This window comes from Lottia gigantea (genome assembly GCF_000327385.1).
Source record: "Lottia gigantea unplaced genomic scaffold LOTGIsca_149, whole genome shotgun sequence".
In the NCBI taxonomy this organism is placed as follows: Eukaryota; Metazoa; Mollusca; class Gastropoda; family Lottiidae; genus Lottia; species Lottia gigantea.
In genome coordinates, this window is record NW_008707778.1 from 484,544 (window position 1) to 509,750 (window position 25,207).

A 25,207-nucleotide genomic window follows, 5' to 3' on the forward strand; every position below is an offset into this window, starting at 1 on the left:
TTACATTCTAGATAAATTAACTTTTGGAAGTTTCAAAAAGCATTTACAGATGCTTACCATGGCAATACCCAACTTGGTGTTGGTGCTGAACCTTGGTTGCTTCAAAGACATGATCATATTGACAATCCTCTGTTTGCTTTTAAACGGTCGTAACTGAATAACATCTCCGACTATGGAACTGTAGACTACCGCTCCGACGTTAATGGCTGACGGCCCTATGTCAAAACTGTTTATGAGTTGAGCTACGAACTGTTTTTCTCTGATCCAATCCATGGGTATGATACTATCTGAACCATCCATGACAAAAATGACGTCCGCTGGACTGGAACATGCCAATACTGAAAGTATTTGAACAAACATGCATTATGCAAGACATGAAATGGAACTTTACATTCTGATTTTTTGTTCATTATAGTAATGTCAGAAGGAAATAAACTCCATTTATTTCATTTTCATTTTGGGCTAATAACAGTCACGTAATGCATTGACTATTTTCAAACTGTTTTTGACTGAGCGTGCATAGCCTACATCTTGGTTCATTGCCCCACACTCCAGTTCTGATTCGCTGGATTCGCCCTTGTAAAATCCAATCAAATCACTGAATTTACAAACTTCCGAGACCCTGGAAAGGTGGCTTTGGGAGAGAATGTATACGACTTAGTTCGTAATAGCTTGACATTGTGAAATAACTTTTTTTCACATACTTACCATTTGGTAGAATTGGTGTCCAGGGTGGTAAGGTGGGCGGTGTTGGTCGAGGTCGTGGAGTCGTTGTAGTAGTGGTAGTAGTAGTAGTTGTGGTAGTTTTGATTTCTGAAGTAAGCAAACTTTCTTTATACTAACAAATAACTAATATTACATAATGGGGGCAATTTTTTTAAGAATTTTTCTTTAGTTCTTAAATTCTTATATATTCTGTTAAGACAATCACTTTCACAATTTCACAACTTATCAACTATGTGAATATGTGTATATATATGTATCAGCGCATCAGCAAATCTAAATGCCTACCACATACGAATGCATCGGGTTTTAAAACATCTTTATTCACTTTTATCTCTTACAAATTTGCTGTTTGGATTTCTATTTCTTGGTCTAATATGTTAGAATGACATCTTAACTATTAGATCTTTGATATACGTACTACTCAAATACCGAAGATAAACTTACCCCAACAAATGATGTCCCTGAGACTCTGGACAAGACCTTGTAAAGCTCTGAAATCCTGGACATTAAACAGTGTGGAAGCCGATGATGCTATATCTCTCAGTTCATCCATGAAGACTTGATCCCCAATACCCACAGCAATCATAGCTGTTCCTTCTCGCTTGGCCATAAACGCCTGACGGACAGTTTCGGCGGGAATAGTGGACAGACCGTCCGTGATGACGATAGCGACGTGTGGAGTGTTAGAACGACCTTGTAGCCGGAACATCTTCCGCACCTCCGCTATACCAAGTGCAGTGTCCGTACCGTCACGCAGCTGTGTCAAATTTCTAGCTATGGTCTTCAGTCGAGATTTAGCCTTGTACGGCTTCAAACCGATCACGTCTCCGATAAATGTACTGTATACGACCATTCCGACGTGGATCGCATCCGGCTGAATTGTGAGACTGTCAATCAAAATCTCCACAAAATTTTTTTCCCGTTCCCAGTCCGCGGGGTCTATGCTGTCGGAAGCGTCCATCAGGAAAATCACATCTCCCGGAACATTGCAGTTTACTCCTGAAATTTTAGAGGTTGGATACAAATCAACCTATTCAAATACAGGAACTTGAAGGTTCCGTAGTATTTCTATTGCTAAATCTTGGCTTAAGAGCGTTGTTTTTAATTTTTAGAACCGTAATAAAGCTGACGTGGATTTGATCAGTCTTTGTGCTAATAACTATAATAAAACAGGGTTAATGTGAAAAAATGATTGTTCTCTTGTCCTGGATTAAAATTGTTCATATCGAAGGTGCAATTCACAAAAAGATATATCTGTATTTATTTGAAAGTGTAGCAAGAGTATCATATATAGGTAACAGCAAACGCTACAGAGGGTACCTAGTTTGAATAATAGAATTTCAAAATATCAGACATTTTTTGGTGGCTTTCAGTCTGTCGGCGGGTGAGTCTAAATGTAGAATATGGAAAGGAGAGGTCTAGATTGAGGGTGAAGCGATATGGGATGGGAATCTCGTGAGAATAGGCGGAGATATACATTACCCTGAGCTCTAACTTCTGTTACGATATACAAGGTACAGAACGTCATCCAAGTTACAATCGTGGCCCCTAGCAACCTGAAATTTAAAGCATTCCAAGGTTATATTGTCGACATCTTCGACTTTCTGTAATCATACGCTTTTAATATAACTAACCAGGGTAGGATAACCAGTTGGCAACAACTGTTATCGATGTTGAAGAATTATTAGAAGTTATATTGTCGACCGTTCAGTATTCATATGCTGTCACAGGAATTGTAAAGAGGTTTTCTAATTCTTTTACGTGTATCGGGGGCACTGATATCATCATCTTGCACCCTTTGACGCCTGTGGTTCCGGCAAGTCCAATACCACTAAATGTTTGACACATTTCGCGATTAGTGAAGTCATCAAACTCATTTGTTTTCTGAAATAGCAGGTGTCTGACTGAAATTGAAATGGTGTAATAGGATGCTATCAATGTCCCCAAGGTGATGTTACACGCAAAAAAAAAAAAAATTGGCAAAGTGATACACGTCGCTTGATACCAGTATGTAATGCTTCTGAATATTGTATTTGACTGTATTATAAGAGCATGTTAGAAATATTAAAACATGTTGTTGTTACCCAGAGTTTCCCGCTATACATCTTCAGACACTGACCTAAGAGCATATTAATAATAACAGTAACATTGTAAGGACAGTACATGTTTTTTGATTAAACAGTGTTATAAGCTCACTTAACATGTACCGAAATCAAGTGTTGAAGTTCCACACTTTTCCAAACCAGTTTTTATTAGGTACTTTTGTTTAAAATCTTGAATAATGAAAAGTGACGTTATATTTGAATGAAATTTACATACTGCACTGGGGAATATAGAGTGCGGTATTAATGAACGAGCTTTAAATTTGCTTGTCATCTCTCAAACCTGACACCAAGTGCACTTGGATTTCAAGTTGGAGAGGTTGCAAAGTGACATCAGGTGTTTCGTAAGAGTCAACTCACTCTGTCTCTGTAGTTACTATTTATTGCAGGGGTATCCGACAATAATATGTTCACACCATAACTGAAAAAGGTATTGGGATTTTTGTGTTAGTGGTGGTTCCGAATTCTGAGTATGTACTTAACCTGTAGTAAAATTGTGATGATATGTGATGTTTGTAAAATGTCTTTGACACTGTTAGACAGTTTGTGATGATTCTCAATAATAGCCTATAGTCATATGGATAATTACTTAGTTTTATGGATTTAATAATAATTCAGTTTGTATGTCCACTGTTGGATATCATATTTTACTCTTATAGCCAAGTTTGAGACGTTAACTTTAATGTTCATTCTATAAAGATAAGAATTACCCCCCTAATGAGAAGCAATAGTTTTGTAGATAACTTAAAATTTATAGAGAGATTATGTTGCATAGTTATGCCACTGGTTAGGTCCAAAGATGTTTCCTCATTGGCCAATTTGAGAATCAAAATTTGATATTCATACTACTAAGAGATTTAAAAATAATCTATGAAGTATGGTGTGGTGTTGTTATGCATTTTAGAGAACAATCTTTCTCTAATCTATCAAACACTCGCACTTGTTGGCCATTGTCGATTTTTTTTTATAGGAAACAGCCAGATGAATGAATTTGAGTGGTTCATTTTTGACCCCGAATAACTCCTTGTACAGCAAATACCAAATTTATGTTACTTTCTTTTTAACATCAAAATACTATTCTGTTTCTATGTAGAAAAATACAAGTGGGCTCTAGACGAATTTTGTGAACATCTTTCTCCTTTTGTGCACAGATTTATCAATTTTGTGGAATCAAATTCGTAATCAACGGTAAAATCATTCGTGTTTTATTTACATGAACTATTTTAACAGTGAGATATTTTGTTATTATATTTCTTTTAAAATCAATTGAAGGGAGTAGTCCTTGTTTTATGAACTTCAATTATATGTAACTAAAGACGGTGTTATTGTCAAAATATACATAGAAAATCGGTGTGCACTGTAACGGAATATAGTCAAATAAATAGAGTAAAGTATCCCTTTGAAGTGGCAGGGCGCACCAATTAACGAGGTATATATTGAAAAAATATCATAGACGTAATGTAAAGTTGAAATTTAAAATAATTGTAATGGTAAACTAAAAACTTTACAACAGAATCCCCGTATTGATCCATAAAACTAAGAAAAAAAAGCTGAATCTTTTAAAACTTATGTTCATTCTTAGAGGTATAGTATTCTTTTATTAATTTTGATAAAATATTTACGTCTCTTAAGAATATACGTGGTTCAATTTTCATCAAATTTCTTAATCATTTATAACATTTTTGCTCCAAATTTTTTAAAATCATACGTTACCTCATTTTAGAAAATAATCCAAACTTTTATTCTGCTAATAAATCCAGTTGAAGTACGTGTCTACATGAATCTGTGGTCGATACTTTTGGTTGGCGCTGAAAAAAGGTACTCAAAGCGTCGCCTTGTCTCACACTGCCGTCAAATTAAAAATATAACAGAACGAAAGTACTGGATTCTCGACTTATGTTTCCAAAGGGGTCTGGTTAGGTTTGGTCACCGTGCTTCTCCACAGCGAATCCCGAAAAGAAAGACACTAGATGAGATATCCCCAAAAACAAAATTATTCATTGAGTATTTCGGTTAGAATGTCATCAACCGAGTAACAAGTTTTCAACTGCCACTGTGATTCAAGTCCACAAACGAAATTGTCTTATGTAAATGGGTTTGACAGATCCGAGAGAGTCGCAGTTCAAATCGGGTTTAAAATAGGCTGAAGGAAAAGACGACAGCGCCTCGGGGAACGTGTAGTCATTATTAAGTTTTAAACTGGTTAGATTTCAAGTTCTACTGATAAAATATGCGGATATATTTCTATGATCTGCGTACGATCTGGAACCCGTCTCCACATCGTGTCTCGGTGAAATAAATATTAATCACATTAATACAGATTAAATGACGGACAATATGTAAAGGTATATTTCAATTTAGTGCAAATTAATTGAAAACGTGTGGGTCAATGTAAAAAAAAATCAAAATGCCACAATCTAAAAGAATAACAACTTGGATTCTAAACGATTCATTCTGATACTACAATTCCGTGGATGCATCAAGAAAAATAACTTCTCATATTGTTGACGAACTTCATGTAGGATTTCACTTTGAAAAGGGGATATGGTTAGCTACAATACCCTTTGGGGTCTCGGACACTGCTATTTTCTTAGGTTATGTCCTGAATATATGAACCTTGCGAATAGTCTGCATGGCTAATACAGTTTATTTTACACATAGTCGCTGTAGACTAAAATATCTTTCCTGTTCATTTCATTGTGCCGAAGATGCTAAAGTTAACAATGTCTCAGTAATTTTTCCTAATAACTACTTGTAAGTTATCCATGTACCGAAGCTCCCCCACCCTTCCACCCATTCCCCTGTAGACCAGTATACTGATATATTTGTTTAATGAGCTACAAGCTATCCACGCGAATATAGGTTACAGTAAATCATAATTTATTCACACCATGTAGCGACATGTGTAAATTGGGTAATTTGTGATGTCGAAGCTGTCGATGATTTGACAGTCATTGGACAATCTTACATCATTAGTCATTCAAGGTAAAATATTGGCGATCCAAGTTGGTGATCCCTTTTGATATATTGGTCTCTAGTTGGGCTGTGGGAAGAAAGTAGAGGGGCCATCAATTTTTGCCATCATGATGAATTTGTACACAGCGAATCACGCAAACATAGGTGACCCTAAAATTGAATAATGAAATTGATCATCCATCCACTGTGTGAACAATGTAGATGAGTAGATGCACCAGTTTCTCACAAATGATGTTTAAGGTGCAGCTTGAGAATATTTCATTTACGAAGGATATGTGAAACTAGTATGCTCGCGTCCCTCCTGTCGGTGGTGCAGGTTCAAGGACATGGAGGAAGGGTCTCTCATTGCACTTTAAACGTCCTCCACTTTCAAATATCAAGGGGAGCTCCACAACCTGCATGGCAATTCTGTGGCCCTTACTTAAACACTGCCCTAATGATTCATAGAAACGCTGATTTCTCCCTGTCAGTGATGATGGTCGGAAGAACTGATATGCATAATTAGTCTAGTTGTTCGGATGGGGCAATAAACCGAGGTGTCGTGTGTTACAGACTGTGAAGGTTAATTTAAAGATTAAAGAGATTAGACTATTTCATTTCACTTTCAAAACTGCGTATTAAAAATATCCCTCAAAAGTTAATAAGTCGGAAAAGAGTAACCTCTAGCCTTGAAATAATTCCCTTGTTGCACACTGCAGAATTTTCGTTGATTTGAATTAAATATAACTAAATTTTAACAAAAAATAAGAAAAGTATATAATAATATAAGTATAAACAATATGTATATTATAAAAGTGTATTAAATTCTAATGTTCGGTTTGAAGTGACCCGATTTTATTGGATAAATGGCTTATAAAATGCTTGAGGTTGCGTGGACGGACTACGGTTCTAAGAGCTGGCATTTCTGTAGCATCGCATATGAAAATGCTTTGGGTTTCTTCTCAGACTCGACAATGTTAATTGCATGATGGACTGATCTGATTAAACTGTAATTCTTTTCGTGATTTTTTTCTGTGGATTACCATTTTAATCAAATTGATCGAGCTGCTACTTGCTTGTGGTTCTTTTACTTTGTAGACATATATTTTAATGGCAAATCGATGCAAATAGAAACTATCATTGTGCCTTTAAAAGCTAGAAAACTTCTTTTAAACGTAAAAGGACAATAAGATCTATCCTTCTCTATATATCTAAATCTGAGCTCCTTCACTTAAGTGTGACCATTCTCTATCCATTGTCAAATATATAAATTCTGTACACGGTCTATATTTAGCGTTCATAAATAATTCAAAGAAATTTCACTTTTAAAACTTGAGAGGTATTGTCATTGGCATTAGCATAAATGAGGTAGACATCTTTGTTTTGAGTGAAAATTTCCCAATCGGTTGTTGGTGGAGTGGCCATTTTATGAACGGGTACAAATCTATCCATACCCTGCCACCGATAAATGATACTGGTATGTTGCTCGAACGTACCACCATTTTGTGCGTTCGATACTATGATGTAGTGATCAGATCCAATCCCAAAATACTCCCAATCTATAGCACTGAAATGGAAGAGTTGACGTTAACATTTTAGATGGTTTGGGTTTTTTAAGTTTAAATTTTCAGATAAGAACAGAGACACATATCTCTAGATTTTGGCCTATAGTATTTGTTAATTTGATCACCTAAATTTTCCGACCTACAAAAAATCAGACTGCTCTTTAAAGATCTTTGAGAGACCTTGCCAGATTTTCTTCTTTTCTAAAAACCTAAAGAGTGCTTGTCACAATCCTTTCTTAAATTGGAAAATTTTCATCAAAGTACAATCTAAACTGCCAGTGGATGAAGATTTCATAACATTTCTGCAAGTGTTACATTTCACGTTTAAGAATCGTGATACAGATGTTACAAGGATAGGTGTAAGACAGATAATGTAGGAAAAGGCTGAGACGAAAGCGACTAAATAATGTTGTTTACATCGCAAATTGACCATTTAATCTTGATTATAAAAAAAAGTCCGTTAAAACTCGTACTGGGACCTGTGAATACTATTTTTCAACAAAAATAAGTTGATATTCGTGTACTGAGTGAAATTGTCAATTAATCAGTAGTGACACATCAAAGCTGACTTGTGTCTTGAGAGTTAAAAAGGAAGAAATTGATGTCATCCTGGGTAGAAACCTGACCCAACTCGTATTTCTACTTTTAATCAACACATGTCATAAATAAAATAGAATCTTTTTTATTCTCAATCTTAGCTTTCTTCACAATGTTAAACTATTACGATCATCGTCTTATACCTTTACTGCAAAAGCCTCCTTTCTTGTATCACGGATTGCACCGATTAGATTAGTTTGTACGACATCGAATACAGCAAATAATAACCCTGGACAGACAGAATGTAAACATTGTGGTTTATTGATGCATTTACAAACTTCCGTGATACAAGAAAAGTGGCTATTGTAGTCAAGGTATAAGACGCAGTACATAATAGTTTAACATTGTGAAGATGACTCTTAGCAAGTAAAGAAACGTTCTGTGTATCATTTTTCCTTTGTAATTATACGCCAACATAGAAATGTGGACGTATATTAATGTCACCCCTGTTCGTCCGCCGGTCCGTCTGTCAATATCTCTTGTGAGCACAATAGAGACTACAGTTTTATCTAAATTAAATGAAATGTGTGACATTAATTTTGAGAAGATCTTGGACAAGTTCGAATTGAAAGATTTTTCGTTAAACGGTTTTTGAGTTGATTTAGTCAAAATTTGTTTGTGAGCACCATGAAGACTACATTTTTCATCCTATTTCAGTGAAATTACAGTGGTGTAACCTATTTTCGTTCATATATGGATAAAACACCAAATTTCGTCAAAGTTAAAAAAAATGTCTTAGATGTTTGCTCAGATATTTTACAAAATAATTAAAATTGGTTTATTTCGATTTTCTTTATGAATCTCAATATTTCATGAGTAACCAACTCGATAACCGCGGGAAAATGCGTCACCTATTTTCGTGTACAATGTTTGATTTATAAATAAGTCGAGAAAAACACGTTGTATGGATACCCAGTGGTATAATAAACTTAATATCAATTCATTATAACTAGTGACAAAAGTGACTAACAAAATAAGATACGTAGCGTGATTTATTACTAAAAGTCATTGAAAAACAACATAAGAATATGGCCCACATTGCATTCCATAGAATGTTTCTACTCCCACGAAATCCGCTAGTTGATCACGTGACTTCTTTCGTTCCGATTACCGCTAGGGATTTTAAGGAAGTTCGACCGATAAAAAGTTTGGTAATAACTGAAATCCGCCATTTTGTATTTGTCAAAGTATACATTAATACATTTTACCCTGCTTGAAACTACTGGATTTATTCCACTAGCTGATATTGTACAAATAACCCATGTCTATCAAAACAAGCAAATGCGGAGGTCACGCGAGGTCGCACATGTAAATCATTAACCATTCCCGGAGATGCACGAAAAATAGATTAGCACAAAATTAGGTTACTTGACTGTACTAATGAGATCTTGTATACAAGTTCAGTTTTTAAGATTTTACAATGAACGGATTTGAGTTATTGCCCTTGACATAGTCAACACGCGTCAAAATTTGTTCGTGGGCACAATATAGACTACAGTTTTCAACTAATTTCAATGAAATTTAGTGTGATCATATATATTGATGAGGAGATTTTTCGATGAACAGTGTTTGAGTTATTGCCCTTGACTAAAACAAAACGCGTCAAAAATGGTTCATGAGCACAATGAGACGAGAATTTTCATGCGATTTAAATGGAATTTTGTGCGATCATATATGAGATGAGATATTGCTCTTGGACAAGATTTTACGATGAACAGTTTTGAGTTATTGCCCTTGAATGAGGAAAAACAGGTCACAATTTGTTTCTGAACACAAATTATCTGATTTTAATGAAATCTTATATATTGATGATCAAGTCCAAATTTGACGATTTTTCAATGAATAGTTTTTGAGTTATTGCCCTTGATATATAAAAACGTGTCTAAATTTGTTCATGAGCACAATAAAGACTACAGATTTCATCTCATTTTTATGAAATGTGGTGTGATGATTTATATTGATGAGTGATATGAAATTTATTGAGTTTTCCGTTCCTATTTATTTATATTAATGAGATCTTGGTCAAGTTTGAATTTTCACAATTTCTCACTTTATAAACATTATGAAGATCTTTAAAATGAGAAAATTTTAGCCAATTAAGACTGTATAATCATTTCTGACAGCTGCCAGTGGGTGTATCCTTTACAGAGAGTCCACATAGCTGCTAATCTATATAAAGAAAAATCATTACAAATAAAATCACATTACCTATACGTGGGGATCGATTGGTATTTTTCAAACACCCGCTTCTCAGTGTTCAGTTTATAAATGGTAGAATTGGTATAATGGGTGTCTATATCCTGGAAATTCTGGGGACCATAATTGAAGGCGTTTGCTACACCTAGATACATGTCATTTTCTATCACGAACCACTCCCAATCTGTGGCACCATTTGTCTGAAAAAATTCACATAACTTAACTTAAAATCAATTTTAACTAAAATTCGTCTTCAAATTGCTTTGTGAAACAGGGCCCTGTATTTCAACAAAGTCAGGATTACAATGTTTATTCTAATAATCATTTTAACCCACCTCCATGGTCTGAAATTGGACGAACTGGCCACCTTGCCAGAAATACAGTATGGAGAAAAAGAGGGTTGTGAGGCCATTAAAAGCATTGGCCACGGCAAGGAAGTGGAAACCGTCTACTTTGAAATAAGTCCAATCATAGGCCCCAGTTGTAGTAATCTTCTGATACTCTTCAAATAATCTCGATATTTTATTCCATTGATAGATACAAGACTCCACTTCGTTTTCATCGCCTATAAAATACAGGAAAGTGTAAACAAATTTGCAAAGTTGAATAATGAATAATACATGAGCATAGGCAACGACAAGGGTCTTTTTAAATTAGTGCAAATTTTTCTTTCAATAACCAACATACCTTTAGCGTGATTGGCAACAGCCAGATAATGTTCACCATCAATTTGAAAATATTCAAAATCGCGGGCGGTCCACGTCAGTATTTTTTGATGCTTTTTAAATTTTTTCCTTCGTCGATGCCACCTAAATATTGTTGAGTAGGTAGAGTTGGAATTGCTGGTCCCATAATTAGCAACTGCAAGGAAAAACTGAAATTAAATAAATTCGGAATAAAATACCCCAATAAGCAGGGGCCGAGTAATATTGAAGTTATATCTCTGAACATTCTGATGATGTTATGATGACGATAATGATAATGCTTGTGATGATTTTGAGACAGGGTTCAATTTAGATCGACATGAATAGCAATTAATCACACCAAATTTTAGTTTTGTCTAATCAATTTGAATTCTGATTTGTATTCCATAAAAAATTCGGTAGAAATAATGAAATTAAAAGTCGAGTGGGTGTATCAGGAACATTATAATTAGTCACTTAACTGAACTTACCTGGTTTCCAATGGTAAAAAATTCCCATGACTGTGCTGAATCAGTCTCCAGTTTTTGATAAAATTTAAATTTTCCGTCATTCCAGTAAAGGATGGAGGAATATCCTGTCGGATCCTGACCTTCATGGACTATACCATTATTAGCAAAGGCAGCGAACATTCCTTCTCCGGGCAGGTGGAATATCTCGACATCAATGGACGGACTGTCTAATGGAATCATCTGATATTCTATGACGTAATCAAGCCGATGACGATCTGAAATGTGTGAATCCTTATTGGATCGCAATCAATTTGTACGAGCACAGAATTGATAACTGGTGGATTCAAACGAAGTTTTGCTTTCATAGGACCTCAATCAGTTGTCTCCCATCAATTTAAACTTTCAATGGAGGTTCAAACATTTGCCTCTTTAAATAGTGGGCTTATATCCGCTTGTAGAGTGTTTGCGCTACCACTAATGAAACTATGTATTGTTATTTACCCAAGGAAATTTTTAGGATTACAAGAAAATTTTGGAGATGTTCGCTTTAATTACCTGCGTCTACTTCGACTTCTTGCCAAATACCGTTTACACATACTTTAAGTTTCTGACTGTACACATCAAACGCCAAGTTACCGACGTCCATCCACGTGCATATCGACCCACGTGGCCAATACGACTTTATCGGAATATCTGGAAAGAAAAAAAACACAATGATTTTCTAAATACATGTATAGTCCTTCTGTTCAATGAGATCGATTACTTATACAGAAAGACAATTCGCGAGTTCCCAAGTTTATGTCGGATTAATATGTTGACTGCTCGTGGCAATCCATATTTTAGTATTTTTCTTGATAGAGTTTAATTTTGGCAGTCATTATGACTTTTCTGAATGGATTTCCAAACATTTGTTTACCTGGAATCATAGGAATGTTATTGTCCAACTCGTAGTTGGGTTGTGGTCGTGGAGGACAGGCTTGTGATGCAGCATCGGCTTCTGGTACAAATATTACATCTTTTAACATACCCTGGAATGTCAAGTGAAATAAAGTGAGTAATACATCAAACTGCGCCTGTTGTGAGTAACGAGGGCAATAAACGTCATGTAGTGTCCAATACAGGATATTTCCGAGGACAGTGGCATTAACCTGAACGTATCCATCAGTGGAGGAGTCTTCAGCTTGTACAAACCGCAACAGGTGTTGATCTTCAAACAAAGTATCCCCATATTTCACAGACACCTGTGCCGCTCTGTGATAGTGCTTGTCAACACAGCAAAAACACATATGATTTAGAATTCCAATCCTCCATAACGGCTAAAATACATGCTTTCCGTGATTAAGGTATAATTTGGTCTAACAGTGTGGGTCATGATACAACTAACACTGGAGAACTTGCCTGATATAGAGATCTGTCCGAGTCGCATTTCCCAATTCTAAATGTGTTATTTTTTACTGAGAGTAAGGTCGGAAAATCTCTTTCAATTTTCTTGTTTGTCACATTCAAACAATCCGTTGTCATAGCAACCGTTTTACCTGCCACACTTATTCCTATCGTATGCCAAAACGAGTCTTCCAAGATAGATGTCTTGAATTTGATCGTTTGGTTCAAATATTGAAAGATCACTCTATATTTGGATAAAGACACGGACATAGTTGTTTGTTTTGAAACAATATCCAATATAGAAAATAAGCACTTTCGATTATCCAATCTGAATTTATTCCTGAAAACAAAAAATATAGAAAATTCTTCCGGAAATAAGTTGCACCGGAAAAATATGTTTTTTGCAGGAAAACTGAGTTCTCTCCCTTCACTGGAGATTTCAAAGGCGTGGACGTGACTGTTGGTGTCATAAACGACACTGACGCCATCTGGTAGCTGTTTTATTCTTGACACTGCTTCCTGGATTAAGTCTATTGGCTTCAGATCTGAAATTAAAAACAAAAAAAAAACGAAGTGATTCAACCTTTCTCCCTTGGGGGAAATATAGAACATCGAAATAACTGGACATTGTGAAGATAGACTTTGTTAGAAAGTCGAGGATATCAGTCGGTGTAGTTGCTTCCAAATATAAAGATATATGCTGTACATTAATCTAGAATGTTATAGAAGTTCGTGGCCAATTAGTCAATGTTTTAAATCCATAGAATTACATGGTTTCTATATATTTATGCCTTTGGGCATTTAGAGGGCTTAATTTTTACTTCAACATAAGACCTTACCACAGGCCTGGGTGAGGTTGGGCATGGCTCAATTGCCCAAACCCCTAAATACGCTACTTAGTCGAAGTACCACACGTTGAAAAAGTGCCCTACTCACGCCTATCAGAACATATTTTAAAATTTACAATTTATGATCCTGAAGTAAAATTAATTAAACTGGGGTGTGAAATATTAGCCAGGTGGTAAATCTTTTGCCTTTGAAGCTGAACATGAGTTAAAATTGCCGAACTATTTCCCCGTCTTTGATGATTGAGTAAAAAGAATAGCCGAACTTTTGATTTTCGTCTTTTATCTCTGGTTATAGTTTTAAGCTTGCTCAACAAGTTATGGTGTTGAAACCATTTTGCATACTGTCGTCCATCAAACAGGGGTTATTTCTAATAATAAGCAACATCGGTAATATAAAAAATTAACGTCAAAATGTAAACGAAAACACTATAGATTTGTGTTCAATGGGTAAATAAATGTCTGGCTATATATTGTCGTTGAAAGGAATAGCTCACAAGAGACTTCTTCATACTTAAACCATTGTGAAAATGAACATTTTGGTAAAGGAAGCAATCGTTGTTTAAATAATTTCAAAGCTTTTCGTTGCCATTATATCCAACTCTTCACTACGACTACGATATAAATATTTCACACAATATAAACCCTGAATATCGGCACCTACTGACGCTTTAACATATATTCTTGGTCTATAATTACTATGTACCCCATTAATAACTTATCAACATAATAACTTGTTTTCATGTAAGTGATAATTGAATTTCCACAAAACAAATTGACGGCGGTCAGTTTAGTAGAATCAAGAAAACCAAATGAATATTGTATCCGCGTCGTCAGTCGATCGACTAATGACTACCAATAGTGTTCCTTTGTCATTGATGCCTGTTCAAGCTGTTGTAGAACCTGACGTGAAAAAAGCGTCAAGTCTTTCTGATGTGACAATAAACAAAAAACCCATGTGCTACGGACTGAGCACGTTAAAGATCCATCGACAGTTGGAAATCGGAAAAGAGTAGGCCAATATGGATGCCGATTAATATTTCCTCCTTGCACATTGCATGGAGTTGTCAATTTTCATTATTCCCATTAGAAGCCTTGAAGAAGAACACCAATTCAATTTCATTTCATTAGTCCAATCATTAGTAGATAAGTAAGATGCAAAACTCCGTTTCATCTCATTCACCAAATGAGGAACAGAGTACCTAGTAGACGTTAAACTCTTTGTTTCTTTGTATAGACCGCTAAATGTGAAGGAAGTCTGGGAAGGAAAACAAAGGGACTGAACTCTGTATTTAAACACGTTGTATGTCATAAGGTCTTTCAACTATGAACAGTTTCTATTTATTGGAGTTAAATAGACGAATTGAAAGTTCACCTTTGAACTGGTTATTTCGTCAGGGTTTATTTAAGTAATTTAACGTATTTGTGAAATTTCGAAATTTTTGTTTAATTCTTAACGCAAAACTGTGATTTAGTCACCTGTTAAATGACAATCCGAAAGTCTTTCAAATCTGGGGCCTTGTTCTCAAGATGTCTCAAGAAATCTGATTGGATAATAAAACTAAATTGTATCAATTGACCAATCAGATGTTTAGAACTATTATACTATTTGTAAATCTAAATATGACAACATGCAAGTTTTAATTGTAATTCACGGACTTAAATAACACAAATCGCGAAAAATTAAAACATTATTAGCAATATGGTTTATCCGATAGGGTCGCAATGTTGACGATCTCATGGGCAAAGATACACGATGTATGCTGATTGATAGACAGTTTTTGTCTTTCCTTCGGCGGAATCTTCGCAGTGAGCACCGTCGTATTTGGGGTCTACAATATTTCGTAGTCATGTTTTTCTATTGTAAATGTATAAACGACGATTTGTATTTTTGGAATTTAAGTTAACATTGTTCATGTATTTGATCTCGGACTTAATATAAGCAATTTTTCTTGGTCGCGTTTTTTTATTTGTAAATCTAATTATGGCGACAAGTAAGTTTGTAATTGTAATCTCACACAATGGAAACTACCCGTTCTCACAACCCTATCTTAATTAATGTTGCCTTTGGTCTATTATTAACGATTTACTGATAGTTAAAGTCACTATATATCGAATGTTTCCGTGCACTCTTTCAAAGAAACTTTATGTAACCGTATAACTTTGTGATAGTCTTAAAGAGATAAAGTCGTCTAGGCATAATGTTGTACAGATTAACCTTTCCATCCACACCACTTGTCAGAAATATAGTTTGGAGTCTGGTTCTTCGATACAACAATTAATTGAATTAAAATATTTAATAATAGGGTTAATAACACTCCGGAAGTGAAGTCCAAAATAACACATTATATTTGTTGATAAGAAGCAGAACCAGCGATTGTATTTGAATTCTGAAAAGTGATGCTCTGAAATTGCTGTGGAGCAAATATTTAGACGACTACGTCCCTTTAATTACACATTTGACATACTATAGTAGGCTATACGTGTATTTTGATGTGTGTGACTTTAATAGTTTTGAAAAGATCTTATCCTTTTTATCGTATTATTTACGAGTCAGTTGGTAAAATTTGAGGAAAATATCAAATGTATAAAATAGGTTTTAATTAAAGGCCTGTATTCTGTGTATGTTTTTACTTGTGCATCCAATTTCGAAATGAGATACATCAATTTGCAACCACTTATACTTGAGAAATTTACGTGCCTTAAAGATAACTTGTTCAACTTTAATTGTCAGTTATGTCAATCCAATTAATTTGTTCACAAAAAATATATATAAATGTGTTGGGTGGCAATGACTATTTGAAAGATGATACTTTCTCACATTGAACACAAGTTTATCAATTTTGTTTCATTATTTGTTAGCTATTTATTTTCTGATGACTTTGTTTAAAACAATTACTAACCCGAAGGTCCAGGGTTCAATCCCGGCATATGCCCGCATAATACCCGGAATTTTTTTTCAGTTTCCCCCTGTCTGACAATAAACCAGAGCCCCGTGTAATACAGGCTGCGCACGTTGAAGATCCCATGACAGTTGGAAATCGAAAAAGATCAGGCTCACAAAGTAATATAGCTGCCATGGCAAAATGTCCCGCATTGCACACTGCACGGCGTAACCCGCCTTCATTAGCCCAATCAGGTGCAGACAATTTTTGTATGAAACAATCGGATTCTCAATCTTTTAGCCTATATACCATTTTTCTAAATTTTTCTTTTCGATTGTGATAAAGATGGTAATATTTTGAAATATTGTAAATATTATAATACTGTAAATCAGCCCAGATACCTTTTTACAGCCCCTCTAATGCTTTATGATGTTACTATGCATCAACTTGCATTTTAACGTTAAAAGGTTTTGTTTGTGACAAGTTCAAATTGTCTACAATTGCTTGAGAAGAAAATCTAGGCTACTGTGATCGAGCGCAGGGTTGGCATAACATCGTCAACTATTTAGTAATGAACCTGCACCTGTATCCTTAAAATCCATATTTTCTTGTAATTGTTGTAAAATATTGTTAAGTACCCTAAAACGTGACTCTGAAAGGGACCTGTAGTGACATTAAGAAGGGAATGTGAAAAAGGGAGAAGACTGTCGACTTCAATAAAACCCTATTATATACAGTCTACATTCAACAATTCAATGTTAATTTACCTCCTTGCTCCTAATCGACTGTAAGCTTTTATTGAAAAACGTCAGATAGGATTTCAAACACGACGTTTCTAAGGATTACAGTTTTTATCTGTTTTTATATATTGCATAATCCTATTTAAGTACAAAATGGAGATTCCATTATTTGTATTTAACATCAAACACTAATTCCATATTCCATAATTTTGAGTCATCATTTTCTTCGTTATCCAACTAAAACAATTTGCTAATTGATACTATATTAAAATTTATGGTTGGAAAATAGCAGAATGTAGGAGAAAAGCCGACGTGGAAACATTGGTTGCATAGTTATTTCTACTATTCCCCAATCTGGCATGACAAAATATATACGGTATCCTTCTCACAATACAATGTGTATAGCTTAGCTTTCATTTATTTGCTAGTAACTAGTATTTGATTGTCGAACAAATTAAAGACACAGTCATGTGGAAAATACTCAATATACTTCAAAGCATTCCAACAGTCGCGTGTTAAGCCACGAATACTAAGGGCAAATTACTCTGAGGTACTTTTATTGGATTCCGTCCCGGGTGTTTTGAATAAAAATTTATGTTAGTAACGCCCATCCGACATGGCAAATATTTGATATTACATTGGATATTGATAGTGACTTTCACACTTTGAAAGAAAGTAACACAAGATATATACATTACAAAGATATCAACTTGGGTCTCGCATTCGCATTCGAAATCGAAAAATTATTTAATAACAAAGTCGTCGCCAATTTCCTTCATTACACACTACATGTAGTAAAGTAGTTGAAGACTACACAGTAGTAATAGAAATAGACATGAACACTTACCTGTACAAGGTGTGAACAAGTAATTCAACTGTGAACGTGCCTCGTGGAATATTAAAACCAGAACTAATGCCATAAACAATAGCACAGTAGTCTTCTTTACGTGCATACTGGAGATAAATAGAAATATTTTACAAGCTTTTTTTATATTGATGAACAATGTAATAGAATTACAATTTAGTTAGTGTAATCTAACAAGTTTTCTATCCTAGTTGCGTTCTTATGAAGTTATATCTAATCATTCAAAGCGGTTCAGGTGGGATCTGAAGGATAAATTAGCAACATGACTGGCCCTTTTAACACAAGGGGGGGGGGGGGGGTCTGGTGGGTGGAGTAATACGTCAATTTAACAATGTCGTTTGTGGTATTGAGGTTTTAGAAGTGCCTTGTTTTGGTATGTTTGATTGGTAAAATTAGATGAATAATTTTGATAAAAAGACAATAAAATCTCGTAAAAGTGATAAAAACTGATAAAGAATATTGACTCAAGTGTGAAAACAAATACTCAATCTTCGATTATTGACCAATTTTTACCTGGCGGCATTTTTCATCTTTTAACTGCTTTTACCTTGATTTTAATTTTCTCTTTATATACCTTTACTCAACTTAACTTGAACTTTGAGAAATTTAATGGATATTTTGTGTTATTAATTGTAGTTCTAGTTTTTTGTTTTTTTCCTTTTATTGATTTTCTTCAGATGATTTTTGCATAATTCATAAAAAAAATAAAGCTATAAATGTCCTAAATATACATATAAGAGCTAGACAAACTTCTATCATTTTAAATTACGACCGTCTAAAACGATGTGAATCCTCTATCGATTATATTTATCAAAATATCATCTTTTATAATTAAAATCACTCAATTCTATCTTACGTTATTATCATTGTTGACAATTTCTTGACGTTTTGATGTCTTTATTGAACGTTTGAATGGTTCGTCGTAATCTCATTCATGAGATGCAACTCGCTTTATTTGCCTATCGACCTGACGATCGGTTTGTCTCCAAAACTTCATTGAATGAATGATCTTGAATAGGATAAATTTTTTTCAAAAATAAATAATTAGTCAAGTAGTTAGACACTATAATTACCATAATAGAAATGCTTTCTTGCAAAGGTATTCAACGTATATAGTGATTTTGACTTGAAAATTTTATGTTTTGCTTTTAAATATCTCGAATGTTGCTCTGTTTATCGATTCTGTTTTTTAATTTGATTTATGACTGACGTATTAAGACAAATGATATTTTAAGTAGTAATGAGTATTATGAGTATAAAAGTATTATATTTTTAACTGAAACCTGGAAAACATGTCGACAAATTTTAAATTTAGATTAATGAAAGTATTCAAAACTTTGAAGTTATTATTAATTTAGAAAGTTTGCTTAGGTTAATATTTTAAGCAAAAGTTTCTACATTAAAATATCACCAGGACAAAAACAGGCTTTCAACTATGTAGGATCCTCGACAGTTTGGAACTCAAAAAAGAGTAGGCTATTGTCACTTTCCTGGCAAAATTCCCCCCATTGCACAGTGCAAGACGTTGCCGTCTTCATTAGCTCAATTAGGTACAGAAAGGTAGAACGCAAAACTCCATTCAATTCATTTCAATTTGAATGTAACTTACATGAAATGTGTTTATATGTATATTAATCCAGAGCCGATATCTAACATAGCTAATCCAACATATATCATACAGACCCCGTTCAGAAATACGATATATCTCAATTGTCACTTTCTCGGCGTTTTTCTTTGATCTCACAGTCTATCGTCTGGCACGACAAACACCAATTTAAAGACAGTGAAAGTCACGTGCGATGATTGGACGAATTTTTGTTTTGGCCCGTTTCACCCCATTGGTCTGTGGTATTTTCCCCAATTTGAAAAGAATTAGGGGAAGTTGTGTGATTTTATTTCAAATCATCGTGTGGATTTGTTCATAGTATTTAGGATCACAAGTGTTCGACCCTAATTTGAATATCCTCACGTTAGATGCACGTATACCGATAGAGACTAGAAAAGGAGGTAATGGTGATGGTGATGGTGGTTGGGGAGGGGGGGGGGGAGGGGGGGGGGGGGGGGGTGGGTGTTGCAGNCGTGTCTCACCTGAAATATTGAAGTCTGACAGAACATAAAACCCCATTGTTCAGGCGGTTTTACCATGTTTAGATACTAAAACGTCTTAAAAACTGGGTCTAGGCAGATGCCCTGTCTCGATCATGGTCCCTGAATTCAATTTTCGTTAGACTCTTAATATTTTAGATAGTATGGCAAATTTTGGGCGAGAATCGCACTCAACAACTTATAGCCTTTGACAACAGCTAGCTGGGGTGGGGAGTGGGGAGAATTTCTCATCCACCAACCACCTTATCTATAGCCAAGCCCTTTAAATCTGGCCTCATTTTGTTCTGGACTATCTACAAATAAAAACATTGAGAGAACATGCGCACCGTGACCAAAATCACGTGATCCACATCTCGGTAGATGCCTTATTGGTTCAGCTTTGAATGGAAACATGGTGAAAATTCTCAAAAACTAGCTATCCATGAATGGACCTGGCTCTACTCCCACTAAAATCGACATTTATACCTGGCCCTAACTGTGTCAAAATCCCATCCTTGTATCACGTTTGAGGTAGAAGGAACCATTTTAATGGTGTAAGGACCACAGAACAAGAACTTGATTTATATTTATTGAATTTTCTGTCTGGATAGGTTTTCATTTGATCAGGTTCACTCAATCGAGCATAATTCAAACCATTTTGCTGTTAATCCAGGTCAAGTATTTACTGAGTCGGGTGTAGACGGAAGGTTTGTTCTGGGGACAATTGGCCTCACCCCAAGAGGTGACTCCCACAACTACTTTTCCGCCATTACCATCGTCACAAACAGCTGGTCCTCCACTGTCTCCCTGCAATAAAAAAAAAATAATATGACACAATATATATAGAGGGATTGCACAACAAACAAAGCCAAGCATAATGTAATATTTTGGAAATTTTGTCGAGAAAGTGGTATTTGCCTACGCGTTTTGATCTTGTATCGTTCAGGGTCTCGGCTTAATTTCCTTTCCGAACAACTGGCTGCTTCAGAAATCCACCGAAGATCACACGGTAATAAAAAAATGAAACTAAGTTGACCTGTGGAAACCTTTCAGAAAAAGGCTACTTACATTGCAGGCGCTACTTGTTCCGCCACCATATGTACAGATATGAGTGTCTCTCAATGCGAAATAGAGCAAGATGGACAGACGGCTTTTACAGTCACTGTTCGTCAGAATACTTATTGGGGTTTCTTGGAGAGCGTTAGGTAAGGCACCTCCAGCTGAAAAAACAAGCTAATTGTCATCAGTGTACATTCATAGTGAGGGCATGTTCAGATTTACAATGTATATTTTGTAATATATATATTGTATTGTTTTCTCATGTTTTTTTTTATGGTTTGGTCTAATTGACTAAATTTCATCTCATACTGCCAACATAAGCAATCCTCATCAGGACAGCATCATTAAATGGGGTTTTCTCTAAAAAATTGGAGTAAAGTAAGTGAAGTCATTGAACAGGAGAAAGAAGTCCAAGAATATTCTACAAGCTCACTCTAGTTCATCTTGACTTACCAATTGTACGTCCCCATCCAGTGATATAGCAACCGGAAGAACCACTGTAGTCACTACTATCGTCTACAGGAAGTCCACCATATTGAATTCCTCCATTTTCGCTGATAGGTGTCGCTAGCTTGATAAGAGCGATGTCGTTAGGGAATCCTTGTGCGTTTCCATCATAGCTTTCATGCTACAAAAATATTTGGAAGAAAATTTCGTTTCATGTACGACTTTCTGCACCTGTTGCTGCTTATGAAAAAGTGTGCATTAGATTTAGTGCATGGAAGATTTTTTTTGGATATTTCATCTTAAGCAGAACCGATCTGTTTCAGTCACTATAGGGAAACTGCATAAATGTCGACTCAATTAGTCAAGTGAGATATTCTGGTGCTTCCTAAATTTATACCGACAACTGCAGATAACATTTGCCGGTAGAAATTTAATTTTTATACGCCCACATGAAATAGGGGGCGTATATTGTCGTCACCCATGTCCGTCGGTCCGTCCGTCCGTCCACAATTGCTCGTGAACACTCTACAGGGCAAAATTCTTGACAGATTTTAACAAAACTTAGTATGTGTGTTCGCAATCACCCAATGATAAACCCTATTGAAAATCAGCGAAATCGAAAAATATTTAGCATGAATTATTGCCCTTGTTAATTTTTAGCTCGTAAACACACTAGAAGGCACAATTCTTGACAGATTTTGACGAAACTTGGCATGAGTGTTTGTAATCACCCAAGGATAAACCCTATTGAAAATCAGCGAAATCGAAAAATATTTAGCATGAATTATTGCCCTTGTTAATTTTTAGCTCGTAAACACACTAGAAGGCACAATTCTTGACAGATTTTGACGAAACTTGGTATGAGTGTTTGTAATCACCCAAGGATAAACCCTATTGAAAATCAGCGAAATCGAAAAACATTTAGTATGAATTATTGCCCTTGTTCTTGCAAACGCGTTCAATTTTTAGCTCGTAAACACTCTAGAAGGCACAATTCTTGACAGATTTTGACGAAACTTGGTATGAGTGTTCGTTATCACCCAAGGATAGACCCTATTGAAAATCAGCGAAATCGAAAAATATTAAGTATGAATTATTGCCCTTGTTCTTGCAAACGCGTTCAATTTTTAGCTCGTAAACACTCTAGAAGGCATAATTCTTGAAGGATTTTAACGAAACTTGGTATGACTGTTCGTAATCACCCAAGGATAAACCCTATTGAAAATCAGCGAAATCGAAAAATATTTAGTATGAAGTATTGCCCTTGTTCTTGCAAACGCGTTCAATTTTTAGCTCGTAAACACTCTAGAAGGCACAATTCTTGACAGATTTTGACGAAACTTGGTATGAGTGTTCGTTATCACCCAAGGATAAACCCTATTGAAAATCAGCGAAATCAAAAAATATTTAGTATGAATTATTGCCCTTGTCATTGAAAACGTGTTCAATTTTTAGCTCGTAAACACTCTAGAAGGCACAATTCTTGAAGGATTTTAACGAAATATTTCCTGGTGTCTATGTTTGCTATTTTCTAACAAATATTCAATTTCAAACAAAGCTATCAGTGGGCGTATATTACCTTGCCTGGCAAGCTATCTTTTATTTAGTTTTGGGATTCAAGTACTTTATTCTCCAAACCTCGAAATTCTTCTGTTGGCTAAAAATAAATGGAAGAGTATACTTACCAAGATGAGACTCTCAGCAAAAGATTCTGTTTCGAATTCTGACTGCGATTGGAGAAAATGGCCACCAGCTGTTACTTTCACCTCGTTGGCAGGGCTGAATTCAGATAAGCAGATTAAATAGAGGACATGCGTAACACATTTCATAATGACAATACCTATTTTATAGATCGTATGTAATTAAAAATAACATGAACCAATACAAAGGTAGTGACACACACCCGTCAACGTTTCAAGGTCATTACTAACGTTCTCTTATGGTGTTTTTACCGAATTACCGATAATATAACGTCAACTATATCCCTTCACAATGTCAAGCTATTACAAACTGCTTCTTATACCAGACTTTGTAATCTTTCTTGAATCAATGCTACGATTTGATTGAATTGTAGGCCAGCGAACACAACCAATCAAAGCTCTTTATATAAAGACTGGAAACATTATGGCTTATTTTTGTAGACTTTCTATTTACAAACTTCCGTGATACATAAAAAGTGACTATTGCAGATATAAGGCAAAGTTCGTAATACCTTGACATTGTGAAGATGCTTCAAATAATGACTTATAACAGCTATAATAATACAACAGTACATTACCCACTGTAAAGTTACTCAGTTAGCAAACCCCTATGGATCCCATTGCTTCGTGGAAATCGTTATGCGCGAAATGGCTATTTCAGTAAATAACAATTCTACTTACTAAGCAGTCAAACAATGAGCTGCAGTTAAAACATAATTTTCATTGAGGATGACACCTCCACAGAAATGGGACTGCCCCTCGGAGGTTACTCGTCTGAGAGACACCTGCCACGGATGAGTGTGGGGCTCGGCATCTACACCACCCACGATTCTTTGTCGAGCCTCTGGAATGAAAGAAAGTTGGATTTGTGATTGTGTTCTTCTTTCTCGTAGTACCCCGTAACACTTTTAGAATAAAACTCTGGCTTATGGCTCTTTTGCACTATATAAAACATGCTGCATGAAAGTCGATGTACTTACAGGTCATGTGTATGATACCGTCTCTACATAGATCACAGTTCGTTCTCTAATTGTAGATGGGTCCAAAGTGGATTTTTCATTCTGAAGTAATACGATAAGCGGAATTCAAACTATATCCCACTCACTTTTTAATAATCCTTGAACGACATTAAAGGGTAGAGTTGACATTTTATAACGGAACACAGTTTTATAATATAATGGATTATTTGTACACAATGATTCAGCAATTTATATTGTCATCATTACTATTAAATTTGGAGCGTTTACCTTGACTCAAATTTCATACTTACCAACGGTGACAGCGACTAACAGTAACAAAACCAACATGGTGACGATGAGTTACTTGATAACCAATGTGGTCTAAAATGAGTGGTATATATAAGGTTCTCTCCCTTGCCATCTGTTGTTGTCTCATACTTTACGTCAGTTGAAAAGGCAGTAAATTGTTTGAGGTGGGACAGAGTACAAAGATTATATGAAAAAGACACGAACCAATATCTCGCCAATATTTAACCCTTGATACAGTAATCTTTCAAAGGCATATTAGAAGCACAGGTTATAGATAAATTTAATTTTATGGATAGATACTTCTACTTGATACAGTAGATAAAAATAAAGATCTTTTATATGCCTACACTCTATGTTTAGACACCTGATACTACTTTTCATAATGAAATACTGACTTCTTATGATTATGTGGTCTGATATGTTTCAATCACGCCGTAATACACAACTACCCTCCTTTAACAATAAGACTATTTTTAGTTGTGCAGTGCTTTGAAATTGTGTTTCGTAAATAGCTGAGTATTGTGCTGTGTAATTGAGTCTTGTGCTGTGATGTATAACTGAGTATTGTGCTGTGTAATTTAGTCTTGTGCTATGGTGTATAGCTGAGTATTGTGCTAAGTAATTGAGTCATGTGCT

General features: G+C 35.3%; 3 protein-coding genes across 3 annotated transcripts; all 3 read right to left on the reverse strand.

Moving 5' to 3' along the window:
• LOTGIDRAFT_140660 (hypothetical protein) lies at positions 1-1,756 on the reverse strand (the record flags this gene model as incomplete). Its single annotated transcript, XM_009050317.1, has 2 exons — positions 1-338; positions 1,177-1,756. Coding segments are annotated over 2 exons (918 nt in total), but the record flags the coding sequence as incomplete, so codon positions are not given.
• A 5,335-nt stretch (positions 1,757-7,091) lies between these two features.
• LOTGIDRAFT_140648 (hypothetical protein) lies at positions 7,092-12,947 on the reverse strand (the record flags this gene model as incomplete). The annotated part of the gene is made up of 8 exons (XM_009050318.1): positions 7,092-7,350; positions 10,154-10,341; positions 10,477-10,706; positions 10,829-11,015; positions 11,316-11,569; positions 11,850-12,015; positions 12,179-12,322; positions 12,681-12,947. 8 exons carry the CDS (start codon positions 12,945-12,947, stop codon positions 7,092-7,094), a joined length of 1,695 nt encoding a protein of 564 aa, XP_009048566.1.
• A 7,723-nt stretch (positions 12,948-20,670) lies between these two features.
• On the reverse strand, positions 20,671-24,610 carry LOTGIDRAFT_207774 (hypothetical protein; the record flags this gene model as incomplete). The annotated part of the gene is made up of 6 exons (XM_009050319.1): positions 20,671-20,904; positions 21,166-21,317; positions 21,610-21,784; positions 23,289-23,382; positions 23,985-24,147; positions 24,574-24,610. The coding sequence occupies 6 exons, from the start codon at positions 24,608-24,610 to the stop codon at positions 20,746-20,748; spliced, it is 780 nt and encodes a 259-aa protein (XP_009048567.1). The 3' UTR covers positions 20,671-20,745.
• Positions 24,611-25,207: the final 597 nt, after the last annotated feature.